Source organism: Stenella coeruleoalba, assembly GCF_951394435.1.
Source record: "Stenella coeruleoalba genome assembly, chromosome: 5".
Classification (NCBI taxonomy): Eukaryota; Metazoa; Chordata; class Mammalia; order Artiodactyla; family Delphinidae; genus Stenella; species Stenella coeruleoalba.
The window spans coordinates 115736931-115762333 of record NC_137150.1 but is presented as its reverse complement, the minus strand read 5'-3'; the positions used below and the strand labels follow the sequence as shown (position 1 = coordinate 115762333).

The window sequence follows — 25403 nt, the reverse complement described above, 5'->3', positions numbered from 1 at the left end:
CTCATTCTGCATTGATTTTTTTTAGTTCTAGTTTTCTTTCCTTTAGGTAATTTTCTTTGAGGTAGTTTCAATTTACAGAAAACATCTCTTGGCACATCAACTTCTGAAAGGAAAGCTTTAGCATGGAAATTTTGACACAACTTTTTAAAACGCTGTGGTGGAGTCAGAATCTGCACTTCCTTTAGATAGCGTGCAGTTGATAGGAAAGATACTGAAACAGAGAGATCAAGTAGACTAACTTTTGTTCTAAGAGTCCAGATGTACATTAAAAATATTTAGAGCATTGATACATATTTGAGTACTGAGTTGCCTTTACCCAAGGTTAAAATGTTAGTGTTGAAGGCCTTATTTCACACGCTGCTTGTCTTTCAGCCTTCAGCTCCCTGACGCCCAAACAACTGTCTTCCATCAGCGCCACATGATAGTGTAATTATTTAACACTGAGTCAATCCTCATAGATTATTTTAAGTGAGTTAAATTTGTTTCATACTCTTCAAAAGATCTCAGCACCTGAGTTAGTTAGAACAATTAAATCCTCAAATGCCTTTGGATAAAGGCTGACAAGCTTATTGAGATTTAGCATACCATTATTATAGAATATTCATACAAGCACGTGCTGAAACAGAATTCTGAACTTTAAGAGCATATTACCAATGAAGGCTCTATGTGCAATATTTAGATGATGTGAGAACTCATTGGCAGAGTGTGTGTGATTTTTAATTTGCCAGTATATTTCAAAATACTGCAGATGTCTGACTCATATATGCAAATTTTTCTTTGAAATAGACTGTGAAATTTTCCACCGATGCCTTACCCAAATATTGTCATGCTGGATGGAGATAAGATTTTACTTGAAGATCCCAGAAGCTGGAGAGTGGTTAAAAAATGAAAATAAGGGTTCAATTCTTTTGGTTTTGGTCAAAAGGTTGATTTACGTTCCAAAAAAAAAAGAGACTCCCTAATTCTCCTTCATGTTGATAAATTTAGGATGGTCATTGTTTTAAGAAACCTACTCAGTTCTATTCTATATATCAAGCTAACTTTACATATTTTTCATCCCGCTTAAATAGCAAGTTTCTTTGAAAATGGAAAACAGGATCAAAACTTTGTAATGCAATGACATAGTGGAGAGTACAGCAGGGTGGAGAATTGAAAAAAAAAGGGGGGGGGGATTTTTTTTGCAAGTTTTTGTTCCTATAACAGTTTCCTCATTGAGAGGGACTATATGATTTCCAAGAATCCTGCTAGCTTTATATAATGAATAGACATTCTGTAATAATTAGAATTATACAAAACTAGAGAAGAAATGTGACGAACCAAAAAGAATCCTTTCTTAAGTTCTTTGCATTGCGTAGGGACACACACACACGAATGAGTCCAAACAACCCAAATGCCAGTTATTCAGCCCTATTTTTGTGGAAGCCAAGTAGGCTATGTGGAAGAGGGTAACTGTACCACATAACCAGATAGTCTTCAAAAGGTAGTCTAGTAAAATACATTTATATCGGAAAGTTAGTTGTACTAAAATAAATTTAGAAAGCAAAACTTTATTTTCTCCTTAAATACATCCATACCTCTAAACAACCATGACCTAAGTAATGTTAATGATCTCTTTAAAAATTAGTTCCTTAGAAAGTTGTGCAACCATTTACCCTTTTTTTTTTAAGACTAATTTTTTAAGAACAGCTTCAGGATCACAGCAAGATTGAGGAAGTTACAATTTTCCCATATGCTTCCCCCTGCCCTACACCTTATTAACTCTTTGTAAATTATTTTTAACTTTTATATAGGTACATTTGGTTCTTTTTTTAACCCAACATTTTATTATGGAAAATTTCAAGCATATGTAAACTCAGAGTGTAGTACAATCTACCCCATATATCCATCACCCAGTTAATCATTAAATAACATCCAGTCATGTCTCCTTTATGCCCACATACTTCCTGCCCTCACTAGATTATTTTGAATTACAAATGAAAAATAACAATACTTCCTCAATATCATCATCTAGCTACTTATTTTAAAATTTCCTCAGTTGTCTCCTGGATGTGTTTTGCTACAGTGGTTTATTTGATTTATATCTAAATAAGATCTATGGATTTTGCAGTATTTATTTAGTTGATACAACTCTTAAAGATTCTCAATTTATACTTTCCCTCTCTTCTTTTATTTCTTTCTGTTGATTAGTTGAAGCAACCAGGTTATTTGTGCTGTAAATTTTCTCATTGTCTAAAATTTTCTGGTTGACTTCATCTTTTTGATGTCATTTAAGATGCTCCTCTGTCTCTGTATTTTTTGTAATCTGGTAGTTAGATACAGAAGCTTGGTGTGATTGCAGGTTTTTTTAAAAAGAATATTTCATTGGTGATATTAGGTGCTTCCGTTATGAAGCCCATATTCTGGTTCATTCTTTTTTGTGATTTGAGTAGCCATTGATGATTGTTGCCTAGATCCATTATTGCATTTGGGACTTACAAAATGGTACTTTGGTAATTTCATCACTTAATTGATTAGCTAGAATATATCACACATATACATGGAAAGAAAAATTTTCCTTTATTAAATATTTATTTACTCTCAAATATGTTTTATACAAGAAGGACAGATTAAATGTTTGTTTTTCCCTTTATTTGCCAGTTTTCATAATATGGCTGTAACATTTCCAAAGGTGACAACTGATATTTTTCTTCTTAGTATCATTATGAACTCATGAATTTTGATATATTAGATGTATTTCAGTGTAGCTCAGTTATTATTCTTCCTTTTACTAAAATTGTCCCATATTTGGATACAATTTACCCTAGTGACAATCTTTTAATATGGCCCTTGTGTCGTTTTGGCATGGCCCTAGTAGTCTTTGAAAGCTTACCTACTTTATGGTATGACAAAATGAAAAATTTGAGAATATAGACTGAGAATTTTGACTTCAAATGTCATTAACATCGTTACTTATTTTCATTGTCTCTCAACATTTGCATTTATATATATCGATATCATTAACAATGGTGTGAATACTGAAAACAGGTTAAAATTAAAAATTTTTTCCTTCCAGTTTTATTGATATATAATTGGCATACAGTACTACATAAGTTTAACATGCACCGCATAATGATCTGACTTACATCCATCATGAAATTATTATCACACTAAGTTTAGTGAACATTCATCATCTCATATAGATATAAGATAAAATAAAGATTAAAAAATCTTTTCCTTGTGATGGGAACTCTTACAATTTACTCTTTTAACAATCATATATAATATACAGCAGTATTAATTATATTTATCATGCTGTACATTACATCCCTAGTACTTACTTATCTTACAACTGGAAGTTTGTACCTTTGACTACCTTCATCCAATCCCCCTCTCTCTACCCCCTGAATCTAGTAACCACCATCTGATCTCTTTTTCTGAGTTTGTTTTTGAAGTATAATTGACCTACAACACTATGTTAATTCCTGGGGCACAACATAATGATTTAATCTTTCTATATATTTCAAAATGACCAACATGCTGTCTAGTTACCATTTGCCACCATACAATGATATTACATTATTATTCCCATATTCCCCAATTTCATACCTGTGACTCATTTATTTTTCAGTTGGAAGTCTGTATCTCTTAATCTTCCTCACTTATTTCTCTCATCCCCCAACCCCTCCCCTCTGGCAATCACCTGTTTGTTCTCTGTATGTATGACTGTTTCTGTTTTATTACGTTGTTCATTTGTTTGCCTTTTTTCAGATTCCATATACAAGTGAAATCATACAGTATTTGTCTTTCTCTGTTTGACTTATTTCAGTTAACAAAATACTCTCTAGGTCCATTCACATTGTTGCAAATGGCAAGATTTTGTTCCTTTTTGTTCCATTGTGTGTGGGGGGTGTGTGTGTGTGTATGTGTGTGTGTGTGTGTGTGTATTTGTATACCACATCTTCTTTATCCATTCATTTATTGATGTGCACCTAGGTTGCTTCCATAGCTTGGTTATTGTAAATAATGCTGCAATGAACAAAGGGGGGCAAGTACCTTTTTGAATTAGTGTGGTTTTTTTTTCTTTGCATTAATACCCAAGAGTGAAATTGCTGGATTGTATGGTAGTTTTATTTTTTAATTTTTTGAGGAACCTCCATACTGTTCTCCATTGTGGCTACACCAGTTTACATTCCCACCAAGAGTGTACAAAAGTCCCCTTTTCTCCCCATCCTTGCCAACACTTGTTATTTGCTGTCTTTTGATAATAGTCATTTGACAGGTGTGAAGTGATATTGTAGTTTAGATTTGCATTTCCCTGATGATTAGTGATGCTGAGCATCTTTTCATGTGCCTGTTGGCCACCTGTATGTTTTCTTTGGAAAAATGTCTACTCAGGGCCTCTGCCCATTTTTTGATTGGGTTGTTGGATTGTTTTTTTTTTTTTTTTTTCTTTTTTTGATGCTGAGTTGTATGAGTTCTTTGTATATTTCCAATATTAATCCCTATTTGGATACATCATTTGCAAATACCTCCTCCTATTCAGTAGGCAGCCTTTTGTTTTGTTGATAATTCCCTTTGCTGTGCAAAAGCTTTTTAGTTTGATGTAGTCCCATTTATTTATTTTTGCTTTTGTTTCCCTTGCAGGAGGAGACATATCCAAAAAATATATTGCTAAGATCAATGTCAAAGAACCTACTGCTTATGACTTTGTCTAGGAGTTTTATGTTTTCAGGACTTACATTTAAGTCTTTAATCCATTTTGAGTTTATTTTCTTATGTGGTGTGAGAAAGTAATCCAGTCTGATTCCTTTGTATGTAGCTTTCCAGTTTTCCAACACCATTTGTTGAAGAAGCTGTCTTTTCTCTATTGTGTATTCTTGTCTCCTTTGCTGTAGATTGACTATATAAGTGTGGTATATTTCTGGGCTCTCTATTCTGTTCCATTAAACTATGTGTCTGTTCTTGTGTCAGTACCATACTGTTTTGATTATTGTAGCTGTGTAGTATAGTTTCAAATCAGGGAATGTGGTAACTACAGCTTTGTTCTTCTTTCTCAAGATTGCTTTGGCTATTCAAGGTCTTTTGTGTTTCTATACAAATTTTAGAGTTATTTGTGAATTCATACAATTCTGTGAAAAATGCCTTTTGTATTTTGGTAGGGATTGCACTGAATCCATAGATTGCTTTGGCTAATGTGGTCATTTTTACAATATTAACTCTTCCAATCCATGAGCATGGTATATGTTTCTATTTGTTAGTGTCATCTTCAATTTCTTTCATGAGTGACATAGTTTTCTGAGTACATGTCTTTTACCTCCTTAGTTAGATTTATTCCTAGGTAATTTTTTTGGATGCAATTGTAAATGGGATTGGAAAACAGGTTAAAATTTGTCTTTTTTTTTTTGGTCCTTCAAACTATCAAATTACTGTCTTTTTTTTAATTGTTTAAAATAATTCCTCTCTCTAAGCCACCAATTCAATATGAAATTAGATTCATTATTTTTATTTGGAATTGTTAAGGATTGCTTTTATTTTTATTTAATTTTGTTTATAAATATGTTTTTAAAGTTACATGGTTTTAAAGTCAAATTTATAAAACAAGGCATATTCAGAGAAGTGTGTTTTCTGTCCCTTTTACTTTGTTTCTTTTACCCCATTTCTCTAAGAAGGAAAATATATTTTTGCCTGTATTGAGACACATACATGTATTTTCACCCTTAGATAAAAGGTGGTCTATTATGTACACATTTCTCCATTTGTCTTTTTTCACGTACACTGTCCTGGAGATAATTCCATAGCAGATAGTTATATTTCAGTGTTTTTGCAGATGCACACATTTCTATTGTTTGAATTTACCATAAATTATTCAATCAGTCTTCTGTTGATGAACATTGAGATTTATAGCTTTTCAATATTATAAAAGATTTACATTGAATGTGCATGATTTATATTCAAGTGTATCTCTGACATAGACGTCTAGAAATGAAATTTCTGGGTCAAAGGGCATATACATGTAATTTTGCTAGTTTTTCCAAATTACCTTCTACAGGTGTGCCATTTTACAAACACATATCTAATTGCATAAGGAAAGACTGTATAGATTTATAGTTAAAGACTAAATATAATCTAATGTCAACAAAAACAAAGAATTATCTAAAATATAAATTGCATTTTTATTTAAGTTACTCTTGTCGATAGCTATTTGTTTATATAATAGCTCTGTCTTGATGGGAGTTCTGTCACAAAATAGTATTTGCTAAACCTAATCCATTATAATTATACAGTGCAAAATTATCAATATTGAAATACATTCTTATTTATAAAGGACTATCATCTATGAAACCAGCTTACCTCCACGTGATTCACCTTTTCACTGGAAACTTAACAGCAGTAGAAATTACACATTTGTTCACTGTCCATATCTCATAGTAGACATTAGCCCTTTTTCATTAAGGCATAACCTATACATTGTGAAACCATCTCAGAAAGTCACTAACTTTTTGACTAGAGAATACTGAAATTTTAAAAACGTTATTTTAAATATTTAGATTTGCTTCTAAAGGGTGTCTTAGGACAGATTGGTATTTTACTCCTCTGGCTTAAAGCTGTTGAGTGATTCATAATGAGATGACTGACAAAACCCAAAGTAATAGTCCTGAAAACCACTACTCCATTATCTGCTTCTCTTTATTGACATAGTGAGGGGAGAATTAATTTTAAAAGATGGTGACTATAGATTAGTTAATGGCAGAAGATACTGTAGAGAAACGCTGAAGTGAGCCTATTCATGCCGGGCAACACGACCGATTATCCAGTGGTGGATATCATGCTGTAACCCTCATTAATATTTAGTAGGCAGGACATAGGCTGGTTGTAGACTACAAAATTGCCCTAAGCACAGGCTCCAATAGGCCATAAGAATGTTTCAAGTAGATAAAAGAGTAACAGATTTCCCTGTGTTCAGGTAGTTTATAAGCAACACAAGAATACACTCAATTCCCTTTTGTGATTTCTGGGCAATTATGGCCTGGCAGAAATGCCTACTAGGCAAGTAGAAATGATTAATGCTCTGGGAAATCACTCTAAGTTAGTAAGCCCTGCGTGAGAACCAGAGTGGTTCTCAGTTTCAGTCCTTCTTTTTCTCTCCCCTCACCACAAGGTGAAGGGCTTCTTCATCAGGGGTAGCAAGTCAGCGAAAGGCATTATTTGTGTCTAACACAGCCATCATCCTTGGGGTGACGTTCTGTATCACACTGTCTATCAAGCTAACCCCTTGTCACGTGTCAGGATCTTTTTATTTAAACTGATTTAAAAGGGAAACAAGGAGTTTTAAAGATCACTATTAGGGAGACATGAGAATAAAAATGCTTGTAAAGACTGAGCCTTTGAAGCCGACTTGAACTAAAATGATCTGTGACTTTTAAAGGACAATACAAAGTTTTATAGATTACTGACTCCCATTTTTAACTTTTCAAATTACCAGGTTATTTTTCAGTACCACCAGCTTATTTTGAAAATATTATAAGCTTGAAATGAGATAAAGTTCTTAAGATAACATATTCTTGGGATTTGTGGGTATATAAAGTCTGTAACATCCGATATCCACCATCCCAAACAATGTATAAAATTAAATAGTGAGAAAATATCAATTTTGTGACTCAAAGACTCTAAAGATTTTTGAAAATGTGTTTAGGAGAATCATTTACTTTGCAGTATATCAGGAATTGCTTGTAATTACCTGCCTAGAATGAGTTACATAGGAATAAAAATTTAGCCTTGTAGGCAAGAAGTATCCAAGAGAATAAGTCTTCTATTAACATACTGAGCTTTTTCTTAAAACGAGTGAATGAAATTGACCCAGGGGTCTCACTGTAATTCCATGTTAAATGTGGAAAAATTCATTTTCCTCCCAACCTGTGTACACCTAAATGCGCTTTTCAATTTATTAATAGGTCTGTGTATGTGCCTTCTCATTCTGACATCTAGTAGAGAGTTTCAAATTATCAGGAGTTAGTTACAGGAAATGCATTTGTGTTCATTTTTACTTTTTGATAAATATGATCTTTATGAGGAACAATTGTGGATCTACTCAAATGCTTGTTTTTGTGTGTTTGTTTTGTTGTTTTTTTATTAGTTGGTTGGTTGTTTAGTAATACATGCCATTCTCAAGAGCAAAAGTAACACTATAAATTAAAAATAATTTAATAGATTTTTCTCCAAGGTGCTTAACACTGTAACATAAACATATGAAGACATTTTATGAACTGTAAATATTACAATGTTAATAATAGTTACACCTTCAGTGCCATTAGATAGTCCAGAGAGATTTTTTAATCCTGTATTTGCAAGAGACTGATGCTTACTGAACCATAATCTAATCTATTTAGCAGTTTTATCAGTGAAAGTCACAAATCCTAAATTTCCTTTCCTTTTTCTTTCCTATTTTATAGCGCAGCAGCAGTTTTGGGAATTTTGACCGTTTTCGGAATAATTCCATATCAAAACCAGATGATTCAACTGGGGTTAGTATTCTATTCCATTTTAATGAGTGTTATACAAACACATTATGAAAAATTATGAAGCCAATGTAATTTTTGCGAATTACAGTAAGAAAAAGGAATATATTTAAAGATCATAACCTTGCATACATTTTTGTGATAAATGAACAAACAATTATTTAGTATCTAGTACCATGCTGGACATTAAGAGTAAAAATCTATATAAGAAACCTAACAGATGTTTGGGAAGGCAGAACATCAACTTATGAAGGATTTACAGTTTAAAGTAACACAGACGATCCCAAATTTTCTGAGCATTTCCACTATAAAACAACATATATGTTAAATTTCATGTAAGTTGTAATTGCTTTAATTTAGGAAATGATTAAATGGCTTAATTGGAAATTAGTTAAGGAGAGCATAGGCTGCTCATTTGCACTCTCATACTTCTGTACACTTTGAAATGTCTCAGTGGTGACCATTCCATACACATTTGCAAACCATGAACACTTTGAATGTAGCTTAAGAAAAGCTTCCCATAAAATTATTTACATCATCATCATCATCATCATCACTACATTTAACTGAGCACTTACCAGGAAGTAAGCACAGCACTAAGCACTTTACCTACCTGTAAGTAGGAACTATTATTATTTTTATTTTATCACTGAAGAAATATGTTTGAATAAAATTACTTCTAAATTATACAGGTCATAAATGACAAAGGCAGGATGCAACATCGTGTCCAAAGTTTGCTATTTGTTATACTGTCTCATAAACCATGGACCAACTGTGATAAGTGATTAATGAAATGTAAAACAACTAATAAAATAGAGGGGAGGGATGTACATTGAGAAAAGTAAAAATATATGCTTATCATTGAACCTGAGTTATCTATTCATGTGATAGATTTGTTTTAGATCAATAGGCTTTAGACCTTATGCACTTCTTAATTATTCATTCTATATATTGCATCTTTATTTTTTGTTTTTTTTAATAAAGAATTCTTTTTATCATATCTGACTCTCAGAATACCTTTCAGATTCCTATATCCATCTACCTATAATATCTTTAAATATGTTGATTTCAGCAATGGATATTCTAGACAAAAAAAAAGTAGAAAGAAAATGACACCTATTATTACTTTATAAATACCTCCATTAGTGCATACATATGCATGTGTATATATAATATATCCCCTTTTATACATATATTACATCTATCCCTTTTTATTCACCTATATATTTATGTATATATAAACTTATGGATAAACTTGTATACATGCATGAATATACATTGATAAACTTGTATATAGCTATATGGTCTATCAACATTTACACAGTTGTAAATAATACAATGCAGTATGTGTATACAAATAGTGAGAAGCCCTATATAATTTTTTTATCATGAGGGATTTCTTGTTGATCTTTTTTTAAAATTTTTATTTTATATCAGAGTATAGTTGATTAAGAATATTGTGTTAGTTTCAGGTGTACAGCAAAATGATTCAGTTATACATATACAAGTATCTGTTCTTTTTCAAATTCTTTTCCCATTTAGGTTATTACAGAGTATTGAGTAGAGTTCCCTGTGTTATACAGTAGGTCCCTGTTGGTTATCTATTTTAAATATAGCTGTGTGTATATGTCAATCTCAAACTCCCATATTGTATAAACCTTCAACTTTCCATAATCATACATAGATATATTTACTGTTATTAAGTTTATAATTCTAGAGTTAACCTATAAAAGTTGCTCAGGCTCATTCAAATTCATTGATTAGTAATGGTGGCCTAGCAATTTGTGAAAGAACTTAGTGAATCTGATAAAGTAGTTTGCACATTTTTTAGCAAACCATCATTTATTCATTCAGTAAATGTGTGTTGAGCATCTACTCTATGACAGGATCTCCCTTAGGCACTCAGAAAGTACTGTTACAATACAGGTGAAAATCCTTACTTCATGAAGCCTAGAGTCTAGGAGGAGACAGACTTTAAAACAACAACAAAACCCATAAATAAATATCTAAATAAAATTGTGATTCAGGCTATGAAAGAGAACAGCACAGAAAAATGTTGAAGTTAAAAATATGCTTAGATAGTTTCTTCAAAGCTTTTGTAAAGGAAGATAGAAAAACCTGAAATTAAAAATATTTATAGTACTCTTTTCTAAAACTTAGGTAATGGTAAGTTAACACAGATAGTAATAAACTAATCTACTTTCTTATTTATTTTAGTTTGTAATTTTACAGTGAAGATAAAGAACATTGAAGTAGAGAAAAGAGAGAAGAAGAGGGAGTGTGGACAAATGACAATGTTTTTCATTGCTTTATTGTTTTGTTTTTTGTAAATAATTCTAACTAGGTACATGAAGGGGAACGCATAAATGAAAGTGAAGAACAAAACAAAACTTCAAATAATGGAGGAAGTTTAGGTAAAAAAATGAGAGTTATTTCCTGGACAATGAAGAAAAAAGTGGGTAAAAAGTATATCAAAGCCCTTTCTGAAGAAAAGGTAAGTGTCCTCTGTTAATCACTTGTGTTTTTCTGTTAATATTTTTCTAGGTAGTTTAGAAATATTTGGCAGTTTATGAAGGCCTTCAATGTATTTTCTCCCTCAATAATTGTGCCCAGAAGTTGGGCGGAAGAAAGCATTATCACATTCTCATAGAGGAAATTGAGGCTTAGAAAGATCACTCATGTAGTATGTGAAGAACATATGTCATTTATGTTGTAACAAACAGTAGTACATCACTTCTTTTCATCACCAAATGATATTCCATTTTATAGATAAGCCTCATTTTATTCATCCTTTCATCAATTGATGAACATTTGGTTGTTTCCATTTTGGGATTATTTTAAATCATGCTGAATGAATGATTCAGCATGATTTAAAATATGAATATGAATATCTGTGTTCAAGTTTTTATGTGGAAGTATTCTTTCATTTCTCTTGGTTATATGGTAACTCTGTCTGATACTTTGAGAAACTGGCAAACTATTTCCCAAAGAAGTTGCATCATTTTACATTCCCACTAGCAATATGTGAGAGTTCCAGTTTCTCCACATGCTTGCTAACACTTGTTATTGTATGATTTTTGATGCTACCCATCAAAATGGGTGTGAAATAGATTCTCATTATAGTTTTGATTTCCACTTCCCTGATGACTAATGATGTTGAGAATATTTTCATGTGGCCATTTGCATATCTTCTTTCAAAAAGTGTTTATACAAATTTTTTACCTGCTTTTTAATTGGGTTGTATTTTTATTGTTGCTTTTTTAAAAAATACCTTATGGATACAGATCCTTTATGAGATATACGATTTGCGATATGATATATTTTCTTCCGTTCATGGATAGTATTTTCATTTTCTTGATGTTGTCATTTACAGAACAAATGGTTATAATTTTGATGTAGTTCAATTTATTTTTTCTTTCATCATTTGTGCTTTTAGTATTGTATTTAAGAAACCATTGCTTAATCTAGGGTTACAAAGATTTACTCCAATGTTTTCTTCTAAGAGTTTTATAGTTGTAGCTCTTAAATTTTGATGTATGATCTATTAATTTTTCTACACGGTGTGTGGTAGGAGTCCAACTTCATTCATTTGAATGTGGATATTCAATTGTCCCAGCACTACTTGTTGAAAAGACAATTATTTCTCCATTGTATTGTCTTGGCATCCTTGCTGAAAAATCAATTGATCATAAATATATGGTCAGAAATATATGGATCATAAATATATGGATTTATTTACGGACTCTCAATTCTATTCCATTGATCTATATGTCTTACAGCTATTTTCTTTTTAATGCATTTCAATAGGATCTGTCCCCAGTACTCCATTAAAACAGTTGTCACAGTCAGTATTAACCTCTATGTTGCCAAAGCGAATGGTCACTTTTCTTTCTTCTTACATGACTTTTCAGCTGTACCTGATGCAAGTGATGATTTCATTACATATGAAACATTCTTTTTTCTTGGTTTCTTTGGGCATTCTTCTGGCTTTCCTTCTTTCTCAAAGTTTCCTTTCTTAGCTCTGCTTTCTTTCCTGTCCTTCTAAATATTGAGTCTTCCTGAGGCTTGTTCCTAGATGTTCTACTAGTTTAGTCTCTCTTCCTAAGTGATCTCATCTTGTCTCATGACTTTTTCACAATTACATCTCTAGCTATGATCTCTCTCTCTTTTTAAAAAAAAAATATTTATTTTATTTATTTATCTTTGGCTGTGTTGGGTCTTCGTTGCTGTGCGTGGGCTTTCTCTAGTTACGTTGAGCAGGGGCTACTCTTCATTGTGGTGTGCAGGCTTCTCATTGTGGTGGCTTCTCTTGTTGTGGAGCATAGGCTCTAGTCCCGTGGGCTTCAGTAGTTGTGGAGCATAGGCTTAGTTGCTCCGCAGCATGTGGGATCTTCCCAGACCAGGGCTCGAACCTGTGTCCCCTGCACTGCCAGGCAGATTCCTAACCACCGCACCACCAGGGAAGTCCCATATGATCTCTTTATTTATCTGTTATACAACCAACTGCTTATTTGATATTATCACTTAGATGCATAATAGATAACTGGAACCTAATATATCTAAAATGGAATTATTGATTCTCTAAGCTCTACAGAAATTTTGTTTCTTGTCCAGTCTTCCAAGTAGAAATAGACAACACTGTCATAACTGTAGATGCTGGAAAGAAAGGAGAGGGAGGAGAGAGAGACAGAGACAGAGAGAGAAGAAAGCCTACAAATCACTCAAAATTCCTTCTTTTTCTCACTTTTCACACCAATTCATCAGCATATCCTCTTGGTACTAACTCCAAAGTATATCTAAAACCCTTAACTTCTCCATGTAAATTATTCCTGCTTTAGACTAAATAAACAAACTCTCTTGCCTAGATTACCTAATTGGTTTCCTTTCTTCCACTCTTTCCTCCATAAAAGCGATTCTCCACATGAAAGCCAGAAAGATCTTTGAAAAGTCAGATTCAGAACACATCACTCCCTTGGTTAAAATTTTACAGTACCAAAATGCATTCCCTTACTATGATGTGTTCATTCCAGTCCTCTGAGAAGTAGACCCACAAGAAGGGAATAGACACACCAAAGACTTACTGGAGGAAATGCCTGTGAAGGATAAAGAAGAGAAAGAAAAAATGAGCAAGGAAATCCTTCAGACTACAGTGCAAGTCTGACACCTGTAAAGGGAGAGGAAGAAAGAAGGAAGATCATTCAAGTCTCAGGCTTCAACACTGTTCTAAGAAAATTTTGGCCAGATTGATGGGAAGTCCTTGAACCAAAAGTTTCCATTAGAGAAGCCCCACATCCCACCAGAATGGACTCAAATGGTAGCCCCACTGCTTAAGTCATTGGAACATGGCTTCCCTGCAAACACAGTGATCGATACAGAAGGCTAGTAGTTGGGGCTGTCAGTAAAGAAGTGTCCCGCAGCAAGAGATCTGAGTGCACATTTCCATGGTTACTGAAAGTGCTCTATAAAGCCCTTCCTGAGCTGACTCCAGTCTACTTCTCTGAGCTCACATCCTAATGCTCTCCTTGCTCTCACTCAGCTCCAGCTACCCTGGCCTTGTTGTTTTCCTCTGCATAACCCAAGCTAATTCTGAGTTTAGTTATTTTGTTCTTGCTATTTCTTTTGCTTGGAAAACTGTCTCCAAATCTTCATATAAGTCACATCTTCTTATCATTCAGGTCAAGAATTCAGAGACTCTATTACCTTATGGAGGAGGTCTTTGGAGGCTCTTCCCTCTAAATCAGTCAACCTTCCTTCAACCCTAACCCGAGTAGCTAATCCTCTCACATCACCCAGTTTTATTTCCTTCATAGCACTTATTATTCTCTGAAATTGTCTTGCTCACTTTGTTTACACAAACCTCCCCAAACACTACAAACACACACACACACACACACGCGCGTGCGCACACACCCTGACAAACTAAAATGTACCTCACTTAAGATAGGATCCTGTATATTGTTTCCCATGATATCTCCAGTTCCCAAAACAATGCCAGGTACTTAGAAGGTGTTCTACAAACTTGTGTCAAATAACTGAACAAATGGATAAAAGCAGAGAATCAAACTGAGCATATATCGTATGTATAGTCTGAATTTTTACCAATGTTTAGAAATGCTCAAAAATGAGGAATATTGAATTATATTTTGAAGAATATTAAGAAATTCATAGGCTTTGTTGAAACTATATAAACATGGAAAATATTTGAGATGTTTTCAAGCAGATGTAATTTCTTTTGAAATTGTCTGTCTTTCCTAATTTTATGCAAGATGTGCTTTTCACTTGACTAGGTGGCAAGCACCATATGAGATTTGTAAAGCTTCTTAGATAAGCTTTGCTTTAGAATTGCAAAGTGTGTATGTTTTATTCATATCTAGTGGTCTGGTAGGGTGCAAATAACTGACATGAAGCAACTATGCAGGGTTTAAACTTGTAATATCAGATCTCAAAGGATTAGTAATGGTGGTAAATAGATGATAAGGAGACCATGAAGAAATAAAAGTGCTTTAACAGATAAAGCACAGATGTTAATAAATCTAGCATTTCTGATTAAATAGTCTTGATACGATATTCATCCTAACTACAAAAATAAACTTTATAATTTCAGTTAAATTCCAAAATGTGGGCTGTTTCATCTAAAGAATTTTTCCCACTATACCATAAAATGTTATGCTTGAAATTGAGCTAAAGATTCATGACACTCATATTTTATGCTGATGTATTCCTAAGTATTTTATTGCTAAAATATGTCTTCTTTGTTAAATCAATGCACACAGTGAAAGTCTCCAAGGAAATCAGTTCTTTGCATTTAACCTCTGATATGATTTTCTGAAGGATGGGGAAGATGGAGAGGATGCCTTACCTTATCAGAACAGTGATCCCACGATTGGAACCCATACAGAGAAGAGCTCCCTCAAAGCCAGTGACTCCATGGACAGTCTCTACAGTGGGCGGAGCTCATCAAGTAAGGCTATAAAATAAGTGACAAGAGTCTAGATGGGAGATCTGGGTTAAGTTAATTAAAAACAACAGATTTATTTCTCTTTGGCTTGTTTGTCAAAATTTCACCAATGTTCCAACTACTTGATAAGAGAAATAGTGAAAATGTAGGATGTGTTGAATCTATAGCAATGCTATTGTCTAAAATAATATATAATATATTAGAATTATGGATTATTTTGAAACTTTTAGCACTGTGGTCAGCAAGGCTCTTGGGGATATTCCTCCAAAAGATTATATTGCACAATTAAATCAGAATCCCTACAATAAAGTGTGCTGGGGAGAACTAGCATTATTTTGAGTCCAAATTTTTTAAATGACTTGAAGTATTCAGGAAACTAAAATCCTGTTTTCTCTTTTTCCTTCCCTTTCTCCCCCCCTCCATGTACTTCTTCCTTTCCTTTTCTCTTCCTTTCTTTCTTCCTTCCCTCTCTCCCTACCTCCTACCTCCTTCCCCTCCTTCCTTTCTTTCTTCCTTTTTTCTTTCTTTCTTTTATTTTCTTTCATTTTTTCTTTATTCCTTCCCTGTCCTGCCCTCTGTCATGTTTTCCTTCCTTTCCCTTCCTTTTTATCCTGAAGTATTCTGAAAAGAGCAGGACATCTGCATCAGTTCTAACATTTACTTTCTAGGTTTCCATTCAGCATTAGCCGGTAAAGAGTGAAGTAGTATGTAAATACTAAATAGTAGGAATATCACCAATTAGTGACAAAAAGGAATCAGCATGTGTTCAATAAGAATTTTCTAAAAACATCGTTTCTACCAAAGAAGTCACTCAGGCTTCAGTCACATGTCCTGCTACAATATTTGAATGAAACTACTGATACTACAGGGTGCCTTATAATTTTTTTTATATGCACACTGTTACTTATCCCTCTAATCTTTTCAGGGCTTTTAAATGTTTTTTTCAAAGTTTATTTTCCATTTCATTTAAAATCAACTGCTTCTGTTATTTGAAGATGGATCACAAAGACCAGCTGCTGCAAATATCCTGAATTTTATTCCTACTTTCCTACTGGCTGTAGAACAGTTATTTTGTGAAGAAAAAGCTAATACAGAAGCATTTGGGGGATATATTTTTGCATGTGTGAAATTCAGATTTTATTAGTATTCATTTCTGCTGGAAGTTTTAAAATTCAAAACTGTAATGCCAAATATGGGTAGAATTTTATAATTCTACAATTATAATTATAAAATTTTATAATTTTACAATGAAAAGCCAGGGACTGGAGTGGTCATGGAAGGGAGGGTGTGAGGAGATGGAGGTCTACTTAGCTGTTATCATAAACAACTTAATTTCTGTGACTAGACGCAACTCACCTTTCTTTTACACCAGTCCATATTTAAAAAAAAAAAAAATGGAGAATCGCTAAGGATCTTTCTCTTATTTCTGTACTTATTTGAAAGAATGGCAGAGATACTGGGGCTGTTCCCTCATGAAGCAGAGCACTGAAAGGCCACAGTGAAGGAAAAAATGAGGTGACAAGTGAGAGCAGTAGGGAGACTCAGAGTTACTTCCACTGGGAGATATTCTTGCCCCCAGGCAGGCAGGAAAAATGGAATCTCTTTTTTTTCCCCCTTGAGGTTCAAAATCAGAAAGGAAGAGGACCAGAGAGCAAGGATTTGGAGCAGTTTAAAAAGCCCAGTTTAGAACAATTTTGAACAGTTTAGGAGTACAGACATTGGAACACACTTTCTCTTTCCCTGATGCTCACACAACAAGCAAAAATGCTACCTTTTATACACAGAGATGTTGCCTCAAAATGGCTTTTGGTACACAGTAGGAAGTCTGAGACACTATTTTTGCTACATTGTGATAAGTTGTAGGGAAGCTTGTGGTCTTATGCTTTGATCATTCCTGATCAATAGCACACAAAGATCAAACTGTCGCTATAGGTTTCTGCCTTTGTTTACACGTACAAAATTAATTATCTGGTTTGTACAGGGAATTAAGTCTCTACTGTCTGCCTCTTTAGCAAGTATCCAATGCTCAAAGCACTGTGCTACTGGATCAGATGATAGAGACTGAAGTAAGAGTGTTTGGTTTGGTGGTAGAGGAAAGAATGATCAGGTTGACTGGAGAAAGATCAGAAATGGCTCAGAGGACAGAAGTCAGCGGTGGAAAATGACTGGGAGGCAGAAACAGGGATCGGTCACTTAGGACCGCCTCAGGAGGCTGGCATCCAATGCTTCAGCATTATTCCTGCTTAGTTATGTCCAGGTGATGGTTCAGAATGTTATGAACCTTCAGTGAGAACTGTTAACCTCTGCTTTGCCTTTATCAGGTGGAATAACAAGCTGTTCAGATGGTACAAGTAACCGGGACAGCTTTCGACTCGATGATGATGGCCCCTACTCTGGACCATTCTGTGGCCGTGCCCGTGTACATACCAGTTTCACACCGAGCCCTTATGACACTGACTCCCTCAAAATCAAGGTGTGTGCACATCATATCCGCATTCTGTATGGTTTGTCTAGGGCTGGGTGTATGATCTTTTTCAGGAAGTGCAAGTATGGGGAACTAGGGGGTGAGCACGTTCTTCCCAATAGAACTGGGGACTGGTGTACTACGGCAGGAGTTCAAACAAAACATGAGAGGTAGGGTAGGGGGATCAGTGTTTTGAGGCTATTTGCAAAAGTTGCATTATGTAGATAATGTAGAATCAGAGCTTATTCGGGAAGAAGGAATTGTCTACATTTTTCTGAAAACCAAAATCCTCACAAGTTGCTGGAGGTGCCCAGTTCTACCTGAAGCCAAGGAGAGGGAGAGAAAATGGAACTATCAGGCAAGAGCCCAGCAGAGCAAACGTCTTGGGAACCTGACTTGGCCAGGCAACTTCAATACTTAAGTCAATACTTGCAAATGCCATGAGTAACCTGACAACTTTCTCTCAGTGACATTCCCTCCTGAATTCCCTTTTTTTATTCTTATCCGCTTTGTTCATTTTCTTTTGCTGTGAGGGCTTCACAACACAAAGGTTGCACCACCGTTTGTGCTGCCTAAGGGGACATTTGTGGAGCTCGAGTAGGACACAATAAGGATTTCCACAGACACACGGTGTTGAATACTGTTGCTGACCATCCTGGGTCTTATCCGAAATGAAATTGGATTTTTGCTTGTGATCTGTGGGCTTCCCTGTAATGTATGTTTTTTACAAGTTTAAAGGATAATAAGAAGGATGTAGCATAGGACTGCCATACTTTGAAGCTTCCCCTAGAGCTTCTGGGGATTTTCTAGGTCTGCTTAGCTGATCCCATCTAGCCTAGGATTTGATTCCCTATAGTTAAAGACAGGAAAAACTAGGTGAACAGCTCATAGTGTCTGAAGAGCAAACTATCATAAATCGGAAAGAGCAGATCTTTTAATCACATTGAATTCTACTATTACAAATAAAATCCATGTTTTAGATGGAAGAATACACATTCACAGAGCAGCAGGAAAAAAAATATATTTAGTAGCAGACTTAATGCTTTGTTTGAGGGTAGACCCTTAAAATGACAAAAATATCAGAATCTATAATGTTATCTCTGAGGTAGAAAGCTGTAAGTCTCAACGGAGTAACTATGACACAAATATAGACACTATATTTGCATAGAAATCAACTTTCTTTACAAAAAAAATACCCTGTGGAGTTTTCTACTCTTGCCAATAACTCCTGCAGTCTTACTCTTAGATGTGAATAAAGAGAAAGACCAACTGGCTTGTCTATCCCAATGCATTTCATTCATACTTCAATCCAAACTTTGCTGTGGAGCTCAATCTAAGTGTTAAATAAGTAATTAGTAATTAATTATTAATTAATCTAGGATAATTAGCTTAATTTATCCTTAGTGCATATATACTTTTGTTACATATTTGCTATGTACAAAGTTCTGAACATTTTGATTATTTTAGATGGATACAATACTTGAGGTGGATTTATTTCACACTGTAGATGAATTTTTCAGATGAACTAGAAGGACAGACAGAGTCATAGACTTGTCTTTCTTCCCCTTCCTTACTTGGGACCCCCTCCAGGAATAATAGCTTGAGTTTTGCTACATATATATTGTTTTGACAGGGTAAATAAAAAGAGCATTATTTTTGAATTCAAGCAACTTAGGCTTGAGTTCTGGTTCTGTCACTAACTTCCTGTAAGCTCTTGGGAAATTATTTAATGCTTGCATTTCTTTTTCTGTAATATTTAGAGTAATAATGACACCTCGCATACATATCTAAGAGGCATGTTGTGGGCATAAAATGACTTAATGAATGCAAAAGTGTTTTGTAAACTATAGGATACTCTACAAATATAAGTTGATAAGTTGATACGATACCAAAAACATAAACACATCATCAAATACATTTAGGAGCCTTTCTTCAAGTATGTTGGGGTTTTTTTCAATATTACTAGTAAATAGTTTCCTTAAACTTTTAAAAGAAATTTCCTCTTAGATTTATTTTTAACTCTAAACCTCCTTAGTGTAATGCCCTCATTATTCTAATTTTCAATGATTCCATTCTTTCTACCAATTGTCATGGACACCAGAGTTCTCTGAAATCTAATTTGTATATTTCTTTGTCTTTAGAAAGGAGATATCATAGACATTATCTGCAAAACGCCAATGGGGATGTGGACAGGAATGTTGAACAATAAGGTGGGAAACTTCAAATTTATTTATGTGGATGTCATCTCAGAAGAAGAAGCAGCCCCCAAGAAAATAAAGGCACACAGAAGGAGTGGAAAGGAAAAACCTAAGACTCTGCATGAGTTCTTAGAGAGGATTCACCTTCAGGTTAGCAAACCTATGGCCTGTTTGATTTTGGTGGCATACGGATGGAGTAATTGAGAATGGGTCAGTGTTTGTTTAGTTAAAAAATACATGACTTACAGAAAGGGAAAATCTGTTTTCCAAAAAACAGTTTATATATACCCTTTATTACTTTTATTATGCGAGGACAGGTCTTGATACAACATCCTTTGGACTAAACTCTAATGGTACTTAGCAGTCGTGGTAGAGATTAGGTTGAGAAAGTGCAGTGAAAAATGAAATATACTTGGGAGAATAAAAGTCCTGGAGAAAACATGTAATGAGAATGATAAAGAGAACATAAAGAGTGAAGGTAAAGATTCAGAGAATTGAAAGGAGAAATGAAAAGAAAATTGTATTTTCTATAGAGCAGAGATCAAAAGCAAGTCAAGAGAAGATAACTAAATTGTTTTTAAAGTAATTTGTTAGGAAACAGTGATCATTAAGCCCTCATAATGATTGTGTTAAGAAAACTGTGTTGTCTGTATTTAAAATCCAATTATTTTCTTGTTACATTAGAAAACTTTTTATGAAATATCTATGTTGTTAAATGGCATGTACATACAATATGCCTAGCCTCACTCAATTTACTGTTTTGCAATCCATTTCTAAAATTAACACAGCAGTACTTTGATAGTTTTCAAAATTCATCAAGACAATAGCCAATTAATCTTTCCTTAACTGGTTTTCCTGAATTATCTAGTTGCATTTTTGTCTGTAGACACATTACATAGACCTTTCAATATTACTATTGGTGTCCCCCAAATGGGGTACTCCTTGGAGGAAGCACAAGTTTGAATCCTGCTTCAGCTACTTGTTTGTTCTGTGACCTATGAAAAAACCAAGGTCTAAGGAAGTGAAATACCTTACTCAAGAATCCACAGTTAGTTACATCAGGATGGGAATTTTTTGTTGTTGTTGTTGTTCTAACACAGTGCTCCTTCTAGGATACATCACTTTTAAAAGAGTTGAATTGCTACTCCTTCTTTCCCTTTTTTAAAAATAAATAAAGGGCTAGTAATAAGTTCTTTCTGATTACTTAAAACTTTTATACCTCCTCTTACTCAATTTTAGTAACTAAAATAAGGATATTGAAATTATGATCAAGTAAAATGGGAGGAATATCTGAGAAAGTTGAAAAGCATTCAAATTTACTTTGCATTTCTATTGTTAGAGAGAAGTTACATAAATAACATAACAGACTTTGAAATCAGAAGCCTATGAATTTTAAACTAATTTATATTGATGCAAATGATGGACAAAATATACATGATAAGAAATGGAAACAATACTTTTCCCAACCACAGTGCTTTCATGCTTAATAAAAGCTTTTAAATAAATAGAAAGTCTGAGATTCCTTAGGTTTCTATAATGCCTTTCCACCAAAATGCTAAGTATACTTTTTTATATAAATTGAGTCTATTTCAAATTCATTTTTTAACCTACTCCAAGAAGTTAATAAGGGTAGATGATTTTGCAACCAAGCAAACAAGAAAAGATATAGATCCAGAAATATTATTATAATATACTGTATTAGAGGCATTTTATTGACAGACTTAATAACATACTAGCTTTGTCAATTTCACTATTTGAGAAGTGAAAAACTGCCAAATGGGATGAATGATCCAGCTATTTAATTGATCCATGATTTAGCATTGTATAGCTTAAGGTAGTCATTTCTTCTTTACATTTGTCCTTCCAGAAGGTGAGAACTGTACAACATACTGTTTAAATGCCCCCAAGTTCATATGTGGAAAACTAGTACAAATAAAATAAAGTTAAGCAAAAGTTCTGTTGGCACCTTTGGTTTTCGTGCATTCCTACACTTTTTGTTTTTTAATCTAAAGAGAACTAAAAATAAAATATTTGAATCTGACTATCTTATATTATGCATATTTTTTCTTCCCCACAGGAATACACCTCAACACTTTTGCTCAATGGTTACGAGACCCTAGAAGATTTAAAGGATATAAAAGAGAGTCATCTCATTGAATTAAACATTAAAAATCCAGAAGATAGGATGAGGTTACTATCAGCTGCTGAAAATCTTCTTGATGAAGAAAGTAAGTACGCACACCTACTCTTCTCCCTAGCTGAGAATCACAGTTTAATGTAAACAGTAAGAGCATTAAAAACAAAGCCCCAGTTTTATTTACTGAGAATCATGTAAAGCATTCTTTCCAATAAAATAAGTATTTTCTTATACATTTGGAAACAACAACTCTGGTCAAATATATCATTAGAAAGAGGGCCTTTTTTTCCTGACTGGATTCAGGAAACAAAAGGGCTTTTCTGGGTACCTCATTTAAATTCTGCAGAGCTATTAATTTACACACAAGTGGATGTCCACATTCCCCAAAACTGAGGGAGTTAGAAACAAATATTTAGTGACAGCATGAGCCATTAGCGAGAAATGTCATATGCAACTTCTGTAGAACAGCACAGAGCATCGCTCTGAGCTAATGAGTCTTCGCTCCACACAAGAAAATTCGTTTCATTACCATAGAGTCACATCTTGTAAGTGTTTACAGTATTCTTTCAAAATGCTATAATAGCTTGCAAAAATATTCAGCACTTACTTTTATTATCTGAGATGGTTCTCTGTATTTGTAAGTATAAACTAAAGATGGAGTAACACATGTAGATTCCCTTGAATATTGGCTACATTAACTGGATTTGTAAAGATGGGATAGCTTTTGTTTTTACAACTGCCCAATCTGAGCATTCTTCTTATTAAATCTGGCCAGGCTCCCAAAACTCTGAGCTCAGGGAGTGCCAAACTCTGCAAGGAGTATTTTGTTAGAAAAAAGGGGGGAAGGTGTCTAATTTTAAAGGAGAAAAAGAACTTAGATCATCTAATCCAACCTTCTCTTTCACAAGTAATATTAATAATAATCATTAATTATCCTTTGAACATGTTCTCTGACTAAAACTTTGAGCCAAGATCTTTACATTTATTTTCTTCTTTAATGCTCTCCACAACTCTGTGAGCTAGTATCATCCCTATTTTTATAATGAGAAATTGAGAAGATAAGCAACTTGTCCAAGCTCACGCACTTAGTGAATTAGAAAGCTAGGACCAGCGTTTGTGATGCTATGTTATACTTTCTTACACAGCCCAGACTGAGAGTAAAGAGGAAAGTTCTATTTAGGACCCAGGTCTCCTGACTGTCCCTTCGTGAGCTTTTCTATATCCTCCCTCATATGCCTCACAAAATGGCATAGTTGAACTGCACATGTGTATTATACACTGGCCTTTTATCTAGTGAGAATTAATTTACTTTTTTAGAAACTGTACCTTACTTTATCCTTACTTACTGTCTTGAGTTTGCATAGATCCTCATCCTGTTCAAAGAGTTTTCACATGCATCACTAATTTGACACCCGCAGAATTGATTTCATCCTTTGGCCTAGGAGTTTGTATGCATTCTTTGAAGTTGTGGAGGCTAGGAGGTGCAGAAGAGAGAGGAATCGGGTCACAGAGGCAGACACAGGTCAAACTTAAGAAAGCAGCCTATTTACTCAAAAGTACAAGCCAAAACAAAACTGATCAGTGTAAACTGGTATAGCCATATCTTCAAAGGAAATGAGGCAGTTCCTTTCACATCTCATCATTTCAGAACATGGGTCCTCACTAAGCAATATTACGCTAAGAAATGGATTCTGTAGATTTCTTGTAATTGATAATTTTCAGTGTCATTGTCAATGCTCTCCGAAATCAGTTGATGCTGAAGTAGAGGGAGGAAGAAGAGTATTTTTTGAGCACTTGTAAATAATTGCTTTTCGTCTACAATAACATCCATGTAGGTATTTTGCCCATTTTATAGATGAGAACATATTTCAGAGATGAATTTCAAAGAGGCCAAACAGCTAGATTAGTAGCAGAGTTGGAGTTTTAATCAAAGGCAGTCTACTCTAAAAATCCAAGTTCTTTCTTCCACACATACAAACTGGTAAATATGAATAGAACAGTGACTATTTGAAAATTCAAGTTTTCTACTGCTTGGTCAATTTTCCCAAGAGCTTCAGTTCAGTTTTCCATCTCAGAAAGTGGAAGTTAATATTTAAGTGAGAACGGAAACTTTGCGACAGCATGACGCCCTGAAAGGTGAAAGGCTACTATGGCCTCATTGAAACAAGATTTGTGAATGAAGGGACCTGAGAGCCATGGGAAACAGGGCCTTCAGCCAGACAAGTGCGCTCAGCAGAGACCTACAGAGGGAAGCTCAGTCCAGTGCCAAAGGCATGGGCCACTGAAGGCCTCCCTCATCACCCATCTACTTTCCATGTTAACAAAAGGATAACTTATGGATGATACCATATTAGAGCTAGGTGTAATTTTCAAAACCGTCTGACCCAAATTCTTCCTATACAAGATGGGGAAACTAAAACTAAAGTAGATAAGTAGCCTTCTCAAGGTCACATACCTAGAACCCAGTCTCCTAAATCTATTAGAAATACATTCTGCTACGCCCTGGTCTCTGAAAACAAAAGACAGTATCTCCAAAGCATGATGTGACTTTCCATGTTTGACCTAAAAAAGTAAAAATTCCCTGAATTATTTCTCTTTATAAAACTTCAGAAAACAGTACTTGAAGGTTACTAGAGGTTGATCATTTAATAATATCCAGTAATGTACAAACATACCCACACTGAGTCAAATTCTGGGAGATGAAAAATGGACAAAATGTAGATTCGACCAGTGTTTGTTGTCAACATACAACCCTGAGATTTTTCTTCCTTTAATCTTACCGGTCTAAGGTAGTATTAGAATATACATGTCAAAAAGATGCATATTGCATGTTAGCCTATTCTGACTGAAAGCTATTTATCTTATATGAAACTGCTTTGCTCAAGAAATAAAGAAGAATGACTTCTATTTGTTGATAAGAGGCTGAGTTCTGATGATTCGGCACCATGCTGCTGCGTGCTTATTTTTATCTATTCTCTACTCTGTGAATCATATCTTCTACAACCATGCTAAAGATTAAATGCACAACCTTCATGTACCTTGAATGATAAAGACCTTGAACGTATGGTTGTATAAAACTGAGACGTTATTAAAAACAAATGCATGTCATAGTCATAGGTTAAAAATAGTTAGCTTTTTGTGTGTATTTAAG

General features: G+C 34.3%; 1 protein-coding gene and 1 long non-coding RNA gene across 3 annotated transcripts in view; one reads left to right on the top strand and one right to left on the bottom strand.

Moving 5' to 3' along the window:
• LOC307186757 overlaps positions 1-25403 on the bottom strand; it is an 83933-nt gene that overhangs the window by 36804 nt on the left and 21726 nt on the right. Inside the window, exons 3-4 of the long non-coding RNA XR_013828458.1 lie at positions 23599-23726; positions 15355-15462 (exon numbers count right to left, since the gene is read on the bottom strand). This is a non-coding gene — a long non-coding RNA (uncharacterized lncRNA). The remainder of the gene's footprint in view (positions 1-15354; positions 15463-23598; positions 23727-25403) is intronic.
• Positions 1-25403, top strand: part of SAMSN1 (SAM domain, SH3 domain and nuclear localization signals 1) — a 135986-nt gene that overhangs the window by 101978 nt on the left and 8605 nt on the right. For both annotated transcript variants that reach the window (XM_079922283.1, XM_079922282.1), the window contains 6 exons: positions 8430-8501; positions 10840-10989; positions 15327-15456; positions 17775-17926; positions 20059-20265; positions 22193-22343. In XM_079922283.1, coding sequence (XP_079778409.1) covers positions 8430-8501; positions 10840-10989; positions 15327-15456; positions 17775-17926; positions 20059-20265; positions 22193-22343 — 862 coding nt within the window. The remainder of the gene's footprint in view (positions 1-8429; positions 8502-10839; positions 10990-15326; positions 15457-17774; positions 17927-20058; positions 20266-22192; positions 22344-25403) is intronic.